The sequence below is a fragment of the Emiliania huxleyi genome, assembly GCF_000372725.1.
Source record: "Emiliania huxleyi CCMP1516 unplaced genomic scaffold EMIHUscaffold_11, whole genome shotgun sequence".
NCBI lineage: Eukaryota > Haptophyta > Isochrysidales > Noelaerhabdaceae > Emiliania > Emiliania huxleyi.
This window is the reverse complement of record NW_005201792.1, coordinates 1,188,267-1,203,716: the sequence shown is the minus strand read 5'-3', so window position 1 is coordinate 1,203,716 and position 15,450 is coordinate 1,188,267. Positions and strand designations below refer to the sequence as shown.

Genomic DNA, 15,450 nt, shown 5'->3' with positions numbered 1-15,450 from the left:
GATTATCCTCGCCAGGGGGGGGGGTCCGCGAGTGGCGTGCTGCTCGAGCAGTCAGCCTCCCAGCAGAGCAGTGGCAGTCCTCCTCCCTCCCGTCCGCACCGCCCCCTCCTCCGGCGCCTGCGCGGACAGGGCGGCGTCGGCGCCGCGCAGCGGCGCTCAGGCAGCGGCTCCCACGCCAGCCACAGCGCGGCGCGCTCTCCGGAGGATCTCGATCCCCTCGCGCTGCTGCCTCCCCACGTGGTCGAGAGCGTCGCGGAACTGCGGCTCGGGTGCCTTCGAGGCGGAGCCCGCGCCCGGCTTGGGTAGGCACTTTGACAGCCATCGAGGACGCGCATTCGAGGCCGAGCGCAGGGCGCTGCCGCACGGCGTGCGATCCACGCACTTCCGAACCGTTCCCTGCACCCACTTCGCCAGGGACTGCTTCGAGCTGGGCACGCCGTAGTGGGAGAGGAGCTCGCTGAGTTGCGCCTGGAAGGGCTTGGCCGCCGCCGACTTGTCGGACACCGCCCCGCCAGCGCCCGGCTCTTGCAGCCGCGTGAAGCCGCTGGCCGTCTGCTTGGCCCGGCTCGCGTGTTGCAGCAGCGCGTCGAGGTGCTCTTCCATGCCGATCGCCTTGGCGGCCTTCGCGAGCGTGGCGAGCAGCCCCCCCTCGGCTTCCAGCTGCTCCGTGCCGTATCGGTCATCGCCCGCCGCAGCCGTATCGCCACCGCTGGCCCCGCCCACCGCAGCGCCACCGCTGGCCCCGCCCACCGCAGCGCCACCGCCGGCCCAGGCCGAAGGCGTCGGGAGCGAGTCGCCTCGCCCGCGCTCAGACGCGCTCTTCCCAGCCGGCACGGCGCGCTTCGGCGGTGGCGTCGCGTACGTCTTCAACAGCGGCGCGGCCGGATCGCGACGCTGCCCCTCTCGCGGCGGGTTTGTCTTGGGAGGTGCGGCCCTCGAGCCGGCGGCGCCGGCGCCGCGCGCCGCGCACGGGGACGAGGCCGGAGCCTGGGTCGTCTTGGACACGGCGACGGCTGGCTCAATCGACGCCGCGGTCTCGGGTGGCGCTTGGCCTCGGCTCGGCGCTTCGGAGGCTGCCACAGCCTCGTCGGGGCTGGCTGCGCCGCTGCCGAGAGTGATGTGCGCATTGCTCCGCGAGCTCGTCGAGGGCTCGGAGGAGGCGTCGGAGAGATCGAGGGAGGTGTGGATGATGGTGTCGGCGACGCTCGAGCTGTTGCGAATCGCCTGAATCTTGTCGAGCCGCTCAAGCTCCTTGTCTCTGAGCCGCCCAGGCTGCACGCTCTCGACCCCTGCAAGCGGGTCGGCCGGACCGGTCTGCCCTTTGCCCTGCGAGTTGACGACCACCGCCGGCTTCTTGCGACGGACGGTGAGGGTCAACCCTAGCCCCATCGACCGCCTCTCCCCACAGCGGCGGCGGCGCGCACTGTGGAACGTCTGCGGCGTAAGGAGGGCGAAGCACACCTTCTTTGGTTAGCGCGTGACGTGAATCTTGTGAAGTTGACGGACCTGCGGTTTCCAGGAGCTTCTTCCCGTCGCAGCTCCACTTCTTTCCAGGTTGCATTCGCCCTGGCCGGTAGAGGCCCTCCCACCCCGGGATATCCCTCTCGAGGACCCTCGAGGGCTCGCCCCGCGGCTCTGCTCCAAGAGACCCCGGGAGTGCGTGTGTGTGTGTGTGTGTGACTGTGTGTGTGTGTGTTGTGTGCCCTCTCTCTCTATACATATACAAACAAAACAAACAGGGCTCCAGGCCCCAAATGATGTGTGAGTGTTAGAGTTGTTTGGTATTGCTAAAAATCTCTCTCTCTCTCTCCTCTACAACTGACTTCATATCTACAACCCTTTTCCTGGCTCACAAGCTAAAGATGTTCACGGTCCCTCACACGGAGGGGGGAGCCCCGAGTATATCGCGTTCGTTCGTTCGCGACACAAAAACGCGACACACAGACAGGCAGGAGACAGGCAGGCAGGCTTTCGCCTGAAGGGAGGGTGCATGAAGAGCATGTATGTAGAGTGTACCTAGAGCACTGAGCTGTGAGCGCTGTAGAGCTGAAAAAGAAAGAAAGAAAACAGACAACCCAAGGGAGGGATGGGAGGACGCGATTCTCGCAGCGACCTTCATGCCACCTCGCGTTCTTCCCACTCTCGTCGTTCTCTCTCCTGCTGTCTCTTCCCCTGACTCATCGCTCTCCTCGGCCTCGTTCTGAGCCGCTGTCGTCTGCCGATCTCTTGCTCTCGCTGCTTCTCTCGCCTTTCTGCGTGACTCCGCTCTCCTCTCCGCGTATTTTGGCCATCTGTGACACTGTGAGCCTATAGCGCAGCGATATTTTGGTCCCTCGAGTTTATCGCTGTAGAGCTGTAGATGTAGAACCTCGCTACCCAACGCGGCCAAAGGATATCCACCTAGGTAGGTAGGTAGAAAGGTGAAGAACATCCAGGCTCGGACTGGACACCAATGAGAACATCCGTCTCTTCCTTTTTTCTTCATCAGACAGTGTCCTTGATTCAGTGATCGGAAGCGAACGCCTTTGATGCGGGAACTCTCGATCGAGGTCGGCGCCGACCGCGGTGCTGCGGCCTCCCTCATCGGCAGTGGGGACGCCGTCTCGGGCTACGCCGTTAAGCAAACACGCACACGGCCAGTGTGTGAGCCGCAGGCGGGAGCCGCGGGCAACTTCTGCTCGCCTTTGCCTAGCCCGGTCCACAAAAAGGTGGCCGCAGGGGACGGTGTCGCCGCGCCGGCAGCAGCCAAAGGCAACGCCGGGGAGGTGCGCATCTAGTCAGCTATCGGCGAGAGGGTGTTTGTCCCACACGACGACAGACGGCAAGCTCCAAGCAGAGTCTCGCGCGCTCCGGGGGTCCCTGCTGCCTCCCTGCCGCCACCGCGGCCACCCCGGCGCGAGTGCCCGTGTGCGTACGTTGCCGCAGGCGCCGGACGCCCACCGCGGCGTGGGCTTTCTTGCGGCCTCGGTCGGCGAGCACCCCGAGGCGTCGGCGGAGCCGCAGCAGGAGACGAACGTGCTCCGCCAACTCGAGGCCTTCAAGGTGCCGCCCTCTCGCCGCTCCCGCCTCCTCCCCCTCGCCTCCTCCCCTCGCCCCCATCGCCGCGCCGTCCCCACAGGCGCAGGTGGCCGCGACGGCAAACGAGCGGCAGGCAGTCTTCGGGGGCAGCAGCAGCGGCGAGGAGGCGACGGCCGACCCTGCGGGCTCGAGCGGCCTGCCCTCCCTGCTGCCCTCGCCGGCCATCCTCCCGCTCGAGAGCCCGGACAAGGACCTCGACGGCGACCTCGAGGCCCTCCGCCTCCCGCAGCAAGCGGGCCTCGGCCAAGAGGGGGCGGCGCTGCCCTTCAGCGACGACCAAGACGACAACGGGTCGGCGCCGAGGCCTCGGCGGGCGGGGCGAGGCGGCGGGCGGGGCTGGGGCGGAGGGCGCAGCTTACGCAGCGACAGCAGCCGCGTGCCCTCTTGGACGGTCGAGGAGGACCTCGTCATCCTTCAGATGGTTCAGCAGTCCGGCAAGCGCTGGTCGGCGATCGCCAAGCGCGCCTCCGCTGTAGAGGGCTATAGGTAGAAGAGGGCGAGGGGGGCGTGTTGTCGCCGTGCGGGACAAGACTGTGTGTCGCCACAGGCGGTAGAGAGAGCCGCACCGCTCCCCGCGACGACGCGCAGGTGCCTCCCCGGCCGGACGGACAACGGCGTGCGCAACCGCTGGACTCGCATGGAGCGAGCACTGGAGATGCGAGAGGAGAACCAGTCGAAGGGTGTGCGTGCCCCGCGCCTTCCGCTGGCTCTCCGCAGCGCCGCGCTTCCCCCCCCCCCCCCCCCCCCTCCAGGCATCCTCGGCTACCGCTGCCGCCGGTGCGGCCAGCCCAAGCGCGGCCACGTCTGCCCCGCCCTCTCGAGCGAGGCGGTCGAGGGCGAGGAGGCGCTCGTCCGAAAGGGCGCCGAACTCGGCGCGTACGCGACGCAGCGCATCAAGGAGGCGGCGGCGCGGCCCGTGGCACCGCCGCAGAGCCGGCCCAAGCAGCGGGCGCGCCCGCAGCAGACGCCTCAGCAGGGCCGCCCGCAAGGGGACCAGCTGTGGCAAGGCCCTCCTCCGGCTACTACGGGGCCGTCCTGGGGCGCGCAGAGGGCAGCTGCGGTCGCGGGGGACCAGCCCTTCTGGGCGCAGCACCTTCCCGCCGGGGACGGCGCCCTGTCTCTCTCTGCGTTCGGCCGAGAGCCGCCGGGCGTCAGCGCCTTCCCGAGGCTCCCGAGGCCGCAGGAACAGGGCGGCGCCTACCCGCCTGTGGCAGGAGTCGGGATGGCAGGGGCCGGGATGGCAGGGGCAGGCGTCGGGACAGGAGCAGGGCCGCCTCCGCTGGTGGCGTATGCAGGGGCGGGCGGCTACTACTACGCAGGCGCAGGGTACACCGCAGGGTACTACGGCGCCGCGTACGACGGCCACCCCTCGCAAGGGTACCCCCCCTCGCAAGGGTACCCCCCCTCGCAAGGGTACCCGCCGCAGGCGCCGTGCCCTGCGGCCATGCCTCCCGCGAACGGCGGCGAGGGCTGGAGCGGAGCCGGCCAGGGCCAGGCAGGCGGCGGCGAGAGCGGCTACCCTCCCGCCGCCGCTCTCCCGCCAGGCTCTGCTCCAGCCTACTTCACGCTCCCGCCGCCTCCGCGGCCGCAGCTCAAGACCGGCCTCTCCGCCACCCTCAGCAGCATCGGCCTCGGCCAAGACTGCATGGACCCTGCCTTCGCGCCGGCCGCGCCGCCGGCCGCGGCAGCGCCCGACGCCGGCCCGCCCACCGACCAGTTCGACTTTGAGTTCCGCGAGCTGCAGCAGGCGCGCGCCGGCCTGGCCCTCACCCCGCAGCAGCGACACCCTCCACTCCCGGTGTCCGTGTGGACACGTCCGTGACACGCCCGTGACACGTCCGTGACACGTCCGTGACACGCGTCCCGCAGGCGAACGACCGGCCGACCGCCGCGCCGCTGCACCCTCACGCCGCGCACGCCGCCGGCCTTGCGCGCGGTGCCCACCCCGCCATGGCCCACGCCGCCATGCCACAGCACGTGGGCGCACCCGTCTACGCCGGCGGCTTCTACCCGCACCCCTACCCCAACCACCACTACCTCGACCCTTCCGCGACGCCGACGGCGGGCGCAAAAGGCGATGGCGCGAGCCTGGGCGCGAGCCCGCGGCAGCTGGCCAGCCCGCAGCTGCTGCCGAGCCCCTGCTCACACGACCTCAGCTGGCAGGAGATCGAGTCCGACCTGTGCGCTGGAGCCGCCGTGTGAGCCCTCTCCTCTCTGAGAGACTCGTCTCTCGCAAAGCCCGGGCGAGGAGTCGCGATGACCCGCCGTCGTTTCTCGAGGAGCAAGTTGGGCGGACCGATCGGTGCCGGTGACAGTGCGGCGTGGATCATGAGACATGACGTAATCGGTTGTGTGAGAACCTGTGAGTGAGACGCGTCAAGTGAGGCCGTTGGCCGCTTGTGGCCTGCCGTGCCCCGTGCGATCAGTGACAGTGTAAAGCCGTGCCGTGCGTGTACACTTTGCTTCCCGCAATATTTGTCCATTTTTGTTTGTCGATGTCGTCGTGTGTGTTACGGCTTACGCAGTACGGCTTTACGCGCGGGGGCGCGCTTAAGCCGTACATACGGAAATTGGATTATGGTGCAAGGTGCCTGCGCGAGGCACCAGGCAGCGAGACATCAGCGGACACAGACACGGAGAGGTGAGAGAGAAACATCTCGCACACTGACTCTGTGGGGACTGTGGGGCCGTAGCACACACGCGCACACATGTTGCTAGCATGTGCACGTGCTGGTCCCACGAGTTGCTCTCTCTTACTCAGCGGCCCGTGAATTGGGGGTACGAGCCCGCGCTGTACAGGTAATTGTAAGCGGCCGGGCTCGCTGCGGGCGCTGCCGCGGGCGTGGCTGCGGGCGCTGCTGCGGGCGTTGCTGCAGGTGTGGCTGCGGGCGCGGTCGTGGTGGGTGCGCCGCCGTAGACGTAGGCGTACGGCGGGGGTGGCGGGCGCGTGACCACGCGCACGCCTCCGGGGCCGTAGCCGGGACGAGTCTGCGCTGCGGCCGCGGGCGCTGGCGGGGCGTACTGGAAAAAGAGGCCGGGCGGCAGCTCCGGCTCCTCGGGCGGCGGGGGCGGCGGCGGCAGCACGACCGTGGCGAGGACGTACGGTGCGGAGATTGCGCCTGTGAAGTCGCACGTCTCGAGGCCCGAAGCGCGGATCCAGTTTGTGCCCGTGAGGTCCGCCTCCTTGAAGGAGGTGAAGGAGAAGACGGTGCCGACGAAGGTTGCACCGCGCAAGTTGCTCTTCGAGAAGTCGGCGTACATCAGGCTCGCATACTCGAAGCGCGCCCCCGGCGCCTGCAGCGTCTCCATCTCGGCATTGTTGAGCATGGCGCGGGCGAAGTTGGCGTTCGCGGCGAGCGCGCCCTTGAGAACGGCGGAGCCTGTGCGGCCACGTCACTGGGACGCGTCAGGGACGTGTCTGTGTGGGAGATGTCGCGCCCGTCGAGGCCGCACGGCGCCGGCGGTCGCGTTGACGAAGGAGGCGTCCGTGAGTGTGGCCCCCTCCATCAGCGCCTGCGTCAGGTCCGCGCCGTCGAAGGTCGCGCCCTTCAGGTTCGTCGACTTGAGGCTCGCGTACCTGTGCATGGAGCCATGTGGGCATGGAGCCATGGGCATGGAGCATGCTCCTGTGTCACCGACCCGACTGGGTGAGGATTAGGGTTAGGGTTAGGGTTAGGGTTAGTGGAGCTCGCTCCTGTGTCACCGACTCGACTGGGTGAGGAGCCCGTGCACCCCCCCCCCCTCCCCCCCGAGGGTCCGCGAGGTCGTCGCGTGCCGGCAGGTTGCGTTGGTCAGGTCGGCGTCGCGCATCTGCGCGTAGTCCAGCTTCGCGTACGTCAGGTCCGCTCGCACCAGCGCCAGCTGGTCCGCGACGCCGTGCTCGAAGTTGGCGAGGTAGAGGCTCTGCCCGGTAAAGTCGCAGCGGCGCAGGTCCTTGTACGGGCTGACGGTGCAATCGGCGCTGTGCGAGCCCGCGCCCGTGCCCGTGCTGCCGATCGCGGTGCCGTAGCGACGCGCGGTCGGGAAGCGACTCGCAGAGGCGGGCGAGGCAGAGGCGGGCGAGGCAGAGGCGGGCGAGGCTAAGGCGCCCAGCGTCCCGCCGGGCGCAGCGATGCCGCCGCTCGGCGCAGCGACGCTGCCCGACCCGACGCCGCCGCCCGACGCGCCCTGCCATCCCGCCGCCCCTCCGCCAGTCTGGACTCCTTGGTGCGACCAAGCCACCGGCAGAACTTGAGGCAGAACTTGAGGTGGCCGGGGCGCGTTGCCAGGCATGCCGGGGGCCGGAGGCGGCGGCGGCGGCGGCGGGGCAGGCGGCGGCGGTGGCGCTACCAGCGGCGACGGCGCCGAGAGCGGAGGCGGCACGAGAGCGCTGCTGGTGGCGGCGGCCGTGCTGCCTCCTCCCTGGCTGCTGCTGCCTCCCCAGTGCACGCGAGCCGGCGGCGTGTCCTTGACGAAGCAGGTGTAGGACGGCATCGGCAGCGCGTGCGTCGGGAGGATTCGGTGGAGCTCGCATCGCATATAGCCTGTGGCGGAGCCGTACTCAAAAGCCTCGCACCAGCGGTGGCTGTCGCACAGCCGTTTGCACTCCGCAATCTCGACGCGCCACTTCTCGTCGAAGTGGCCGGGCAGCGAGTTGGCGAGGCTCCCGACGCGGCAGGCGCCGTGGCCTTCGATGTACGAGCCCGTCCACAGGGGAGTCGACGACATATTCGAGAGCTGTGTCGACACGCCGTGCACGGCGTCTTTGAGAAGAAAAAGTGCGCGGCTCAGTCCATCGACCAAAAGCGCATGTCTTGAAGGTCCGATACAGTATCGCACCTCTTGAGCGACACTACGTTTCCGCAGCTGGGGATTCTCCGGGTACCCCTCTTTGTACCCGTGCTGGCCGGATTCCTCCTCCGAACAAGTCAAGTTCGATCGGCCCCAGTCTCGAACTATCTCACCGGAGGTACCATGTCCGAGGAGGCCACCGGCCAAAAGCGCATGTCTTGAAGGTCCGATACTGGAAGCCCATATAGGCACACCTTACACTCCCGCTTTCTTTCTCTTTTCCCCGTCTTCCCCCCACCCTATGTGGGCCCAGAGGACCGCACGCACTGGGTCAGAGATGGAATGATACCAAAGCTCTTCTTCCGCGAAACAGGCCTTGGCCGTGCGAACACCGCTCTCTGACCCTCACTCTAAGCCCGCGTTCACACCCTCCGTCAAGCGTATGCAGCATGCTTGAGCATTCGACAACAGTAGTCATCGCCGACTAGGCAGGCAGCATTTCCCGTTCGGGGACCCGGCATCGTCCGCAGTGCGGTAGTTGCCCTCCCTCTCGGCGGCGATGTTGCTCGCAAAGGCCTGACGCGGTGTCGGTGGAGACAGCTCAGCTGAGGCGGGAGCGTTCTCCCGTACCGCCGCCATCGGCGAGTGTGGAGCGGCTTGCGCGCGCGCTCGCATCGGGGCGCACCCTCAGCATCGAGCGCCCGGCAGCGCTGTGGCAGAGGAACTCGGAGAGGGCGGGCTGCCGCAGCACTTGACACCACGAACTCTCCGCCTGCGATGGCGACGCTGCCCCGATCACATGTTGGCCGGGGTCGCTTGCGCGAGTGAGCAAAAGTGGCCGCAGACGCACATCGGATGGGACGGCGAGGCATATGCGCCGCTCCGGCCCGCGGTTCAGGCTGAGGTGCGCGCCGTGTATCGGGCGGTACCTGCAACAGAAGGCGAGCCGGTTTCGAGGCTGGAAGATGGTGCCTCACGCAACTCGTGGGTGCGTTTCACCGCGCGAGTTTCGGGCTGCCGCGGACGCCACAAGGCGGCAGGCCATGCCCTGAAGCACGCACCAGCCGCTGCAGGTAGACCTGTGGGGCGTCAAGGCGGGGCTGCGAGCAGAGTGCCTTTCTCTCGACCCGCGCGATCCTCTCTCGGCCCGCGCGCCTCGTCACGGTGGCACCCAAAGCAGCCGTGCACTTGGTTAGAGAGGAGCCGTGGCGTGTAGTAGTCGCGCGTCCGCATCAGCATGACTCCGGTGAGGCGGCTGCAGTTGTCGCTGGCGCGCAGCACGTTGCTATACGGGAGGCCATAGTGCCGCATCTGCTGCAGCCGCTTGGCGTTGATGACGGGCTCCTGCGATCAGCGCAAAGTGTGAGACGGTAGCAGTTTCGACGTGGCGGCGGCGGCAGCGCGGCGCCGACAGCAGGATGTCAACATCGCCAATGTACCTAACACGGAATGCCTCTTTAAGCTCCGCAGTATGGTCGCGTCGCGCTCGGAGCCGGGCCCACGGCGCACGTGTACTCTGCGTGCCGTTGAGGAGCAATCATGAAGCGGACGGTGTTCTGCTCCTGCAGCGGAGCGCCGAGCCCGGTGTGTGTGCGCGCGTCGTCCGCAGGGGGCGGTGCCAGGCTGTCTGGTGGCCGGCTCCAGCTCTGCCAGCTACGAGCGCTGATGGAGAGGGTGTGCTAGGTGGGAAGGAGGGGGTATCTGCGTGCCGCGTCGCCGCTCACGACGATGCTCTTCCGCACGCAGACAGCACTGGGCCCAAAGCGGGCGAGGAGGAACTCCGCCGCCTGGTGGTGCTTCAGCACAAAGTCCTCCGCGTCCTCCACCACCAATTCCGCCGTCGAGTTTGGGTTGGAGCTGAGGGCGTTGAATGCATACAGGGGCAGCAGGTCCTCGTGGACGCCCGCCGCGTGCGCCAAGAAATTGACTTGAGCGCTGAGCGCGCCACGAGGCAACACGGCGCAGTTGAGTCGGCGGAGCAGCCGCGGCAGGCGGCGGACCTCTTCACGTGCCTGCCTGCCTTCTGAATCGCCGCCACACGACAGCTCGCCGACCGCGCCGCATCGCCTCATGGCTGCGTGCAGCGCCGCGTCGGTCGTCGGGAATGCGAGGTCCGACGCGTTGCCGCGACACGGCGGGGCGCCCTCTCGCTCGGCACCCGCCAACGGCTCCTGCGGAGCTGCATGGCGTGTCCACATCGGTCGCTCGCTCGCTTCAAAGTTGGCGCCACGTGGACGGAAAGCGGACAAGTGCCCGTCGTGGCGTTATTCCCTGGATCCCTTCCCCCCCCCTCCTCCTCCTCCTCCTCCTCTCTCTCTCTCTCTCTCTCTCTCTCTCTCTCTCTCTCTCTCTCTCTCTCTCTCTCTCTCTCTGTTCTCTCTCTCTCTCTCTCGCTCTCTCGCTCGACGCTCGCTCGCTCGCTCCTCGCTCGCTGCATCTCACGAGAGAGAGATTTTTAGCAATACCAAACAACTCTAACACTTTTTGTCATCTCACGAGGGAGGGAGATGGACGCTACCCAACGCTGCCAAAGGAGAAACTCCAGAAATAGACGAATGGTGCATGTGAATAGCCTTGCCCACCCAACCCTACCCTGGAACGTAAGCCCATGCTGTTGATAGTAATAGGAATCCTAGTACAGTTGTGGTGGAGGGGCCCCGGGCGGGGGAGCGGGCCCGCGCGGGGAGGCGGGTGGAGGGCGGGCGCCACGCCACCGTGCAGGCGCGGGGCGCGGGGACGCAGCAGGGGCCAGTGCGCGGCGAGCTAGGAGCCCGAAAAAAATTCGCAAGTTATCGCAGCGCATCGAGAGCTGCGGAAAGAAAGAAAGAAAGAAAACACACAACCCAAGGGAGGGATGGGAGAACGGCACGCCGCCACCACACAGGGATTTTAAGGAGAGGAGGGTGTGATGCGCTAGCCGTCGCCCACCCTGGGGGGTCTGCCTCCTCGTATCTCTTTTCGCAGTCTCTCGCCGCTTCTCGCTGCAACCTTCATGCCACCTCGCGGCTGTCCCACTCTCGTCGTTCTCTCCCTTGTCACTTCCCCCTCTGTCGCGTCGTTCTCTTCTGCCTCGTCCTGCGACGCCGCCGCCTGCCGGTCCCTTGTTCTCGCGGCTTCTTTCGCCTCTCGGCGCAACTCCGTCCTCCTTGCGGCGTATCCTGGCCCCTCGAGTCTATCGAGCTCCCCTCGCGCAAGGACCACATTTCTGACTCCCACTCCGATCATTTGCCTCCAAGTCATGTTGTTGCTCAGGTCCACTCTCTCTTCGAACACTCGTGCCTCTACGGATGATGCCGGCGCTGGGGTCCCCTTCGGATGCATCGTGACATCTGACAACTGAATTTCCACTGGTTCGTCCTCCTCTGAGTCATCTTCCCCGTCCTCAGAGCTGCGGAATGAGGAGGCAAAGTCGAACAGGTTCATCTTCCTCGGCACAAGAAGGGCGCAGAGCCGCAGACTGGCACACACACGGCTCACGCCGACGACCCTCGGCGTCGCGCGGCCTATGGTGCGCCTCCGACTCCACCCCAGCTTCGGCGTGTGCCTTCGCGACCAGGAGCAGCGGTGGGTGTCTCTGGAGCAGGCGCTTGCCGCCAAGGCCGCTGCTCTCTCGGCGGCGGAGGAGGAGATCAAGACGAGCGCCGGATCGGTGGTCGCCCTCCTCGCGTGCTCCCCAGCCGTGCTCGAGGCGGCCACGGAGCTTGCGGCCGCCGCATCGGCATCGTGCGTCGTGGAGAGCGGCTTCGTCTTGCCCTTTCAGCCGAGGAGCTTTCGCGACGCCGGCTCCTACGTGCAGCACATGTCGCAGGCCGTGCGCGGATTCGTTGCGGTGGCCGGGAAGGAGGGCCACCTCCTGCAGATGGCGCTCTCGCAGATCGGCAAGTCGCTGCGGCTGCCCTTTGGCGTCAACCCGGCTGCGCGTCCCGGCTACTACCACGGGAACCCGTGCACCTTCATCGCCGACGGCGACGAGGCCCCGTGGCCGTCGACCTGCGGCTGGCTGGACTACGAACTCGAGGTCGCCGTGCTGATCACGCGGCCCGTCTCGCGCGAGGCCACCGCCGCAGAGGTGGCCGCCGCGCTCGGCGGATTCGTGCTCATCAACGACTTTTCGGCGAGAGACGTGCAGGCCGACGAGCTGGTCTCGGTCGGCTTTGGCTTTGTCAAGTGCAAGGCGGCGGCGACGGCGATGGGGCTCGATGTCGTCTCCTCCGACGAGCTCTGGGCGCCGGGCGACCGCGGCTCGCTCTGACACCGCGGGGCTGCGCGCCGCGCCGGCCTCTCCGGACGCGTCTCGCCTCGCCCGTAGGCTCGCTCTTCGAGGGGCGTGGCCTGCGCGTGGAGGTCAAGGTGAACGGCGAGGCATGGCGCGGCGCGGGCGGCGAGCAGTCGAGCACGGGCATGGCGCGCGCGTGCAGCCTCGAGGCGGCGGCTGCGCCCCGCGGGGAGGAGGGCGGCTCACACTGCTCAGGCGGCTCTCCTCCGTCCTTGTAGGCGCTCGTGCGGTACATGGCGCTCGACGAGGGCCTGCAGCCGGGCGCCCCTTGCTGTTGCGTGGGGAGGACGATCGGGCCCGCCGCGCACCCGCCGCCCGGCCTCGCCCCTCAGGTGAGCTCATCGGGATGGGCACCGTCCCGAACTGCTGCGGCCTCGAGATCGGCAGGCGGCCCGCAGCCCACGAGGTGAAGGAGGAGGCGTCGAGCTTTGCCCGAGCTTTCCCTGAACCGTTCCGTAGGTGGCTGCAGCCCGGCGACGAGGTGGCGCTCTCCGCAGAGGGGCTGGGCACGCTCACAAACACAGTCGGCCACCCTCCCGCAACGGCGCAAAACTTCAAGGAGGTCGATTGCGGCGGCGGCGCGCCGCCCGGTCGCCTCCGCACCGCTTTGCGCTGCGCGCTGCTCGCAGTGGCTCTGCCGCCGCTCACCTTTGCGCTGATGGTGGGCGGGGCGCTCTCCGCGCTGCTGTGGAGGGGGCCAGCAGGCGTTCTACGCTCGCCGGCGCCAACTGTTCCGGCCATTCGACGCGCAGCGGACAAGCGGAGGTGATCGAGAACGGGTCGCTCTCCTCTGTGGGTTGTGGGCGATGGGGTGCCCAGGATGCCAGGATCCGCTCCGAGGATGGGCCGTGCGCATAAAGCTGGCACAAGGAACAGGTCCCCGCCCGACGCCCGTGCGATCTTTGCAGTGTGCAGGGCACTTTGTGGGGGGTGGTCGGGCGGCTACGGCCTACGGGCGCGCTAGCCGCGGGGTCGTCCTCCTGCTCCTCCCGACGGGGGACCCCGCACCAATGTATTTTCGTGCATCCCCGGAGGAAATAGAGCCGCGGCCCCCGTACCACTACCCCGTGTACACGCGTAAATCGATGAGCAAAAGCCGTACATACGTTTATATATTTATGCGTGACGCTGACGGCTGACGCGATGCCGATGGCGCGTGTGTGTATTATACTACACACGGAGAATTACTCATGTACATGTGATCTTCTGACTCTCATCACTCGGCGGCTCTAAGCGGGCCTTAGCGAGCGCGCGCTGGGCTACCGCGCGGCACTCTCCCACCGGCTCACCAATTGTTCCGCTCCACAATCTCGTCGTCGCCCGCCGCTGCGGCCGACTCCTCCGCGCCCTGCCTGCGCCGCCCGCCGTAGACCGACTCTGCGTCCGGGCCACGCCGCCGGTCGTGGTAGAGGCGGTTCCCTCCGAAGCAGGAGGCGTCCGACTCGAAGAAGGAGTCGACGACCTCCTGCGACTCCTCGGCGGCGTCGCGCTCGGGGTCGTCGTAGTAGCGGGAGCCGCTCCCCGCCGCCTCGCCGCCGATGGCGACGGGCGGGATGCCCTGCGCCTTGCGGTACGCGTTCGAGTCGCGCAGCGAGTAGGAGCAGCCGCAGTACTCCTGCTTGTAGAAGCGCTGCTCCGCGTTGATCCGGTACTTGCGCGCGGTCATCCCGTCGGTCTGCCAGTCGTACACCCAGTAGTACGGCCGGAAGCCGTGCTTGGCGGCCGCCTGCAGCCCCGACGCGTTGACCTGCTTCATGTCCTTCCAGCGCGAGGTCGCGTTGGTCGTGGTGAAGCAGTCGAAGCCGTGCTGCGACGCGTACTCCGCCGTCACGTCCATCCGCATGTCGAAGCACATGCTGCAGCGCCGGCCGCGCTCGGGCTCAAACTCGAGGCCGCGCGCCCTCCGGTGGAACTCGTCCACGTCGTAGTCCGCGTCGACGAAGGCGATGCCGAGCTCCGCCGCGTACCGCTTGTTCTCCGCCTTGCGGATCTCGTACTCGGCGCGCGGGTGGATGTTCGGGTTGTAGAAGAAGATGGTCACCGAGTGACCCCCCGACACCATCTCCTCGATCATCGCACCCGAGCAAGGCGCGCAGCACGAGTGCAGGAGCACGCGCCGCGGCCCTGCGTCCTGCCCCCCGGTCGGCGGGGCGGCGGAGGAGGAGGCGCCGCCGCGCCCGCCGACCAAAGTGTCGTCTGTCCCGCTGCTCAGAGGGCGCCGCGTGCCTCGCAGCAGCGGCGGAAGCCTCTTCGCTGCGGCCCGCGGGAATGCCCTCGAGGCGGCGGCGCGAGCGAGCGGTGTGCACGCGACGCGTGCCGGTCTCATGTGCATGGCGATGAGAAGCGAGGAGGCGGAACAACGCAGCCCTGCATGCATTTCTTTTCGCCGCCGTCACTAGTTTGGGAAGGCCTGCGAGCCGTCTTTTTACGTGGTTGCAACCCTAGTTTTGCACTGTGCTGTGAATCGAGCGGCAACCAACAGCTCTCAGGACCCCCCGGTGCTGGGGTGCTGCCCGTGCAAGCCCCGCAGAGGTGCGGGCGAGAGGGCGGCCCGAGCGAGCCCGAAAGGGCCCGCCCTCGACCTTGCTCTACATGGTAACGGATAAGAAGAGAAACTATGGACCGGGACACGCTGTGGTTCAGACGTCCCCCCCCTCGACGCAGTCGAGTGACTCACATGAATAGGGAGGAGAAAGTGTCCCCCACATATCACCACAGACAGACGCAGCACAGGGGCTCCAATCCTGTCCCAGCCTGGGGGCCCGGCTAGATCTCCAGTGGGGAGTGCGAGGGCTGGATCGACTGCAGCGAGAGTGTGGGTTGTGGACCGTCCCAGGGATAGCGTGTGGCATAGATGTTCCCCTGGAAGTAGAGAGGCTGATGGCTCTCGCCTGCAGGAAGGAGAAACTCCGACGGAAGAGTGAAAACTCCTCTCTGCGGCATGTGCGCAGAACGGGTTGCGCAATGTGCGGCATCGTGTTGAGGGCTCGGGAGGGCAACGACGGCAGCGTTGCCGAGCTTGTACAGGGGCCTCAATCCTGTCCCCGATGGGGTGCGCCTCTCGCCGCGCGCGTAGCAGTCGGCGCGCGGGTAGCCTCAGAGATGCGCAGAGCGAGATGCGGGTATCAGCAAACCAAGCCCTGGGCTTGGATGGGCGCGGCGAAGCCGCGGCGCAGTGGATAGCGTGAAGAACTCGAGATCGCTGGGATCTTGAGCCGCCGCTGCCACGTGCAAGCCCCGCAGAGGTGCGGGCAAGAGGGCGGCCCGAGCCCGAAAGGGCCCGCCCTCGACCTTGCTCTACATGGTAACGGATAAGAAGAGAAACT

General features: G+C 67.5%; 5 protein-coding genes across 5 annotated transcripts; 2 read left to right on the top strand and 3 right to left on the bottom strand.

Moving 5' to 3' along the window:
• Nucleotides 1-156: 156 nt before the first annotated feature.
• On the bottom strand, nucleotides 157-1,561 carry EMIHUDRAFT_200313 (hypothetical protein; the record flags this gene model as incomplete). The annotated part of the gene is made up of 3 exons (XM_005792086.1): nucleotides 157-621; nucleotides 1,081-1,379; nucleotides 1,507-1,561. The coding sequence occupies 3 exons, from the start codon at nucleotides 1,559-1,561 to the stop codon at nucleotides 157-159; spliced, it is 819 nt and encodes a 272-aa protein (XP_005792143.1).
• A 2,153-nt stretch (nucleotides 1,562-3,714) lies between these two features.
• Nucleotides 3,715-5,597, top strand: EMIHUDRAFT_420798 (hypothetical protein; the record flags this gene model as incomplete). Its single annotated transcript, XM_005792085.1, has 3 exons — nucleotides 3,715-3,758; nucleotides 3,831-4,825; nucleotides 4,948-5,597. Coding segments are annotated over 3 exons (1,372 nt in total), but the record flags the coding sequence as incomplete, so codon positions are not given.
• On the bottom strand, nucleotides 5,598-7,785 carry EMIHUDRAFT_448930 (hypothetical protein; the record flags this gene model as incomplete). Its single annotated transcript, XM_005792084.1, has 5 exons — nucleotides 5,598-6,458; nucleotides 6,537-6,655; nucleotides 6,782-7,066; nucleotides 7,213-7,319; nucleotides 7,507-7,785. The coding sequence occupies 5 exons, from the start codon at nucleotides 7,783-7,785 to the stop codon at nucleotides 5,836-5,838; spliced, it is 1,413 nt and encodes a 470-aa protein (XP_005792141.1). The 3' UTR covers nucleotides 5,598-5,835.
• A 3,568-nt stretch (nucleotides 7,786-11,353) lies between these two features.
• EMIHUDRAFT_97873 (hypothetical protein) lies at nucleotides 11,354-12,893 on the top strand (the record flags this gene model as incomplete). The annotated part of the gene is made up of 3 exons (XM_005792083.1): nucleotides 11,354-12,049; nucleotides 12,343-12,397; nucleotides 12,457-12,893. The coding sequence occupies 3 exons, from the start codon at nucleotides 11,354-11,356 to the stop codon at nucleotides 12,891-12,893; spliced, it is 1,188 nt and encodes a 395-aa protein (XP_005792140.1).
• Nucleotides 12,894-13,271: 378 nt separating this feature from the next.
• Nucleotides 13,272-14,460, bottom strand: EMIHUDRAFT_433488 (hypothetical protein). The gene has a single exon (XM_005792082.1). The coding sequence runs from the start codon at nucleotides 14,454-14,456 to the stop codon at nucleotides 13,410-13,412; it is 1,047 nt and encodes a 348-aa protein (XP_005792139.1). The 5' UTR covers nucleotides 14,457-14,460; the 3' UTR covers nucleotides 13,272-13,409.
• Nucleotides 14,461-15,450: the final 990 nt, after the last annotated feature.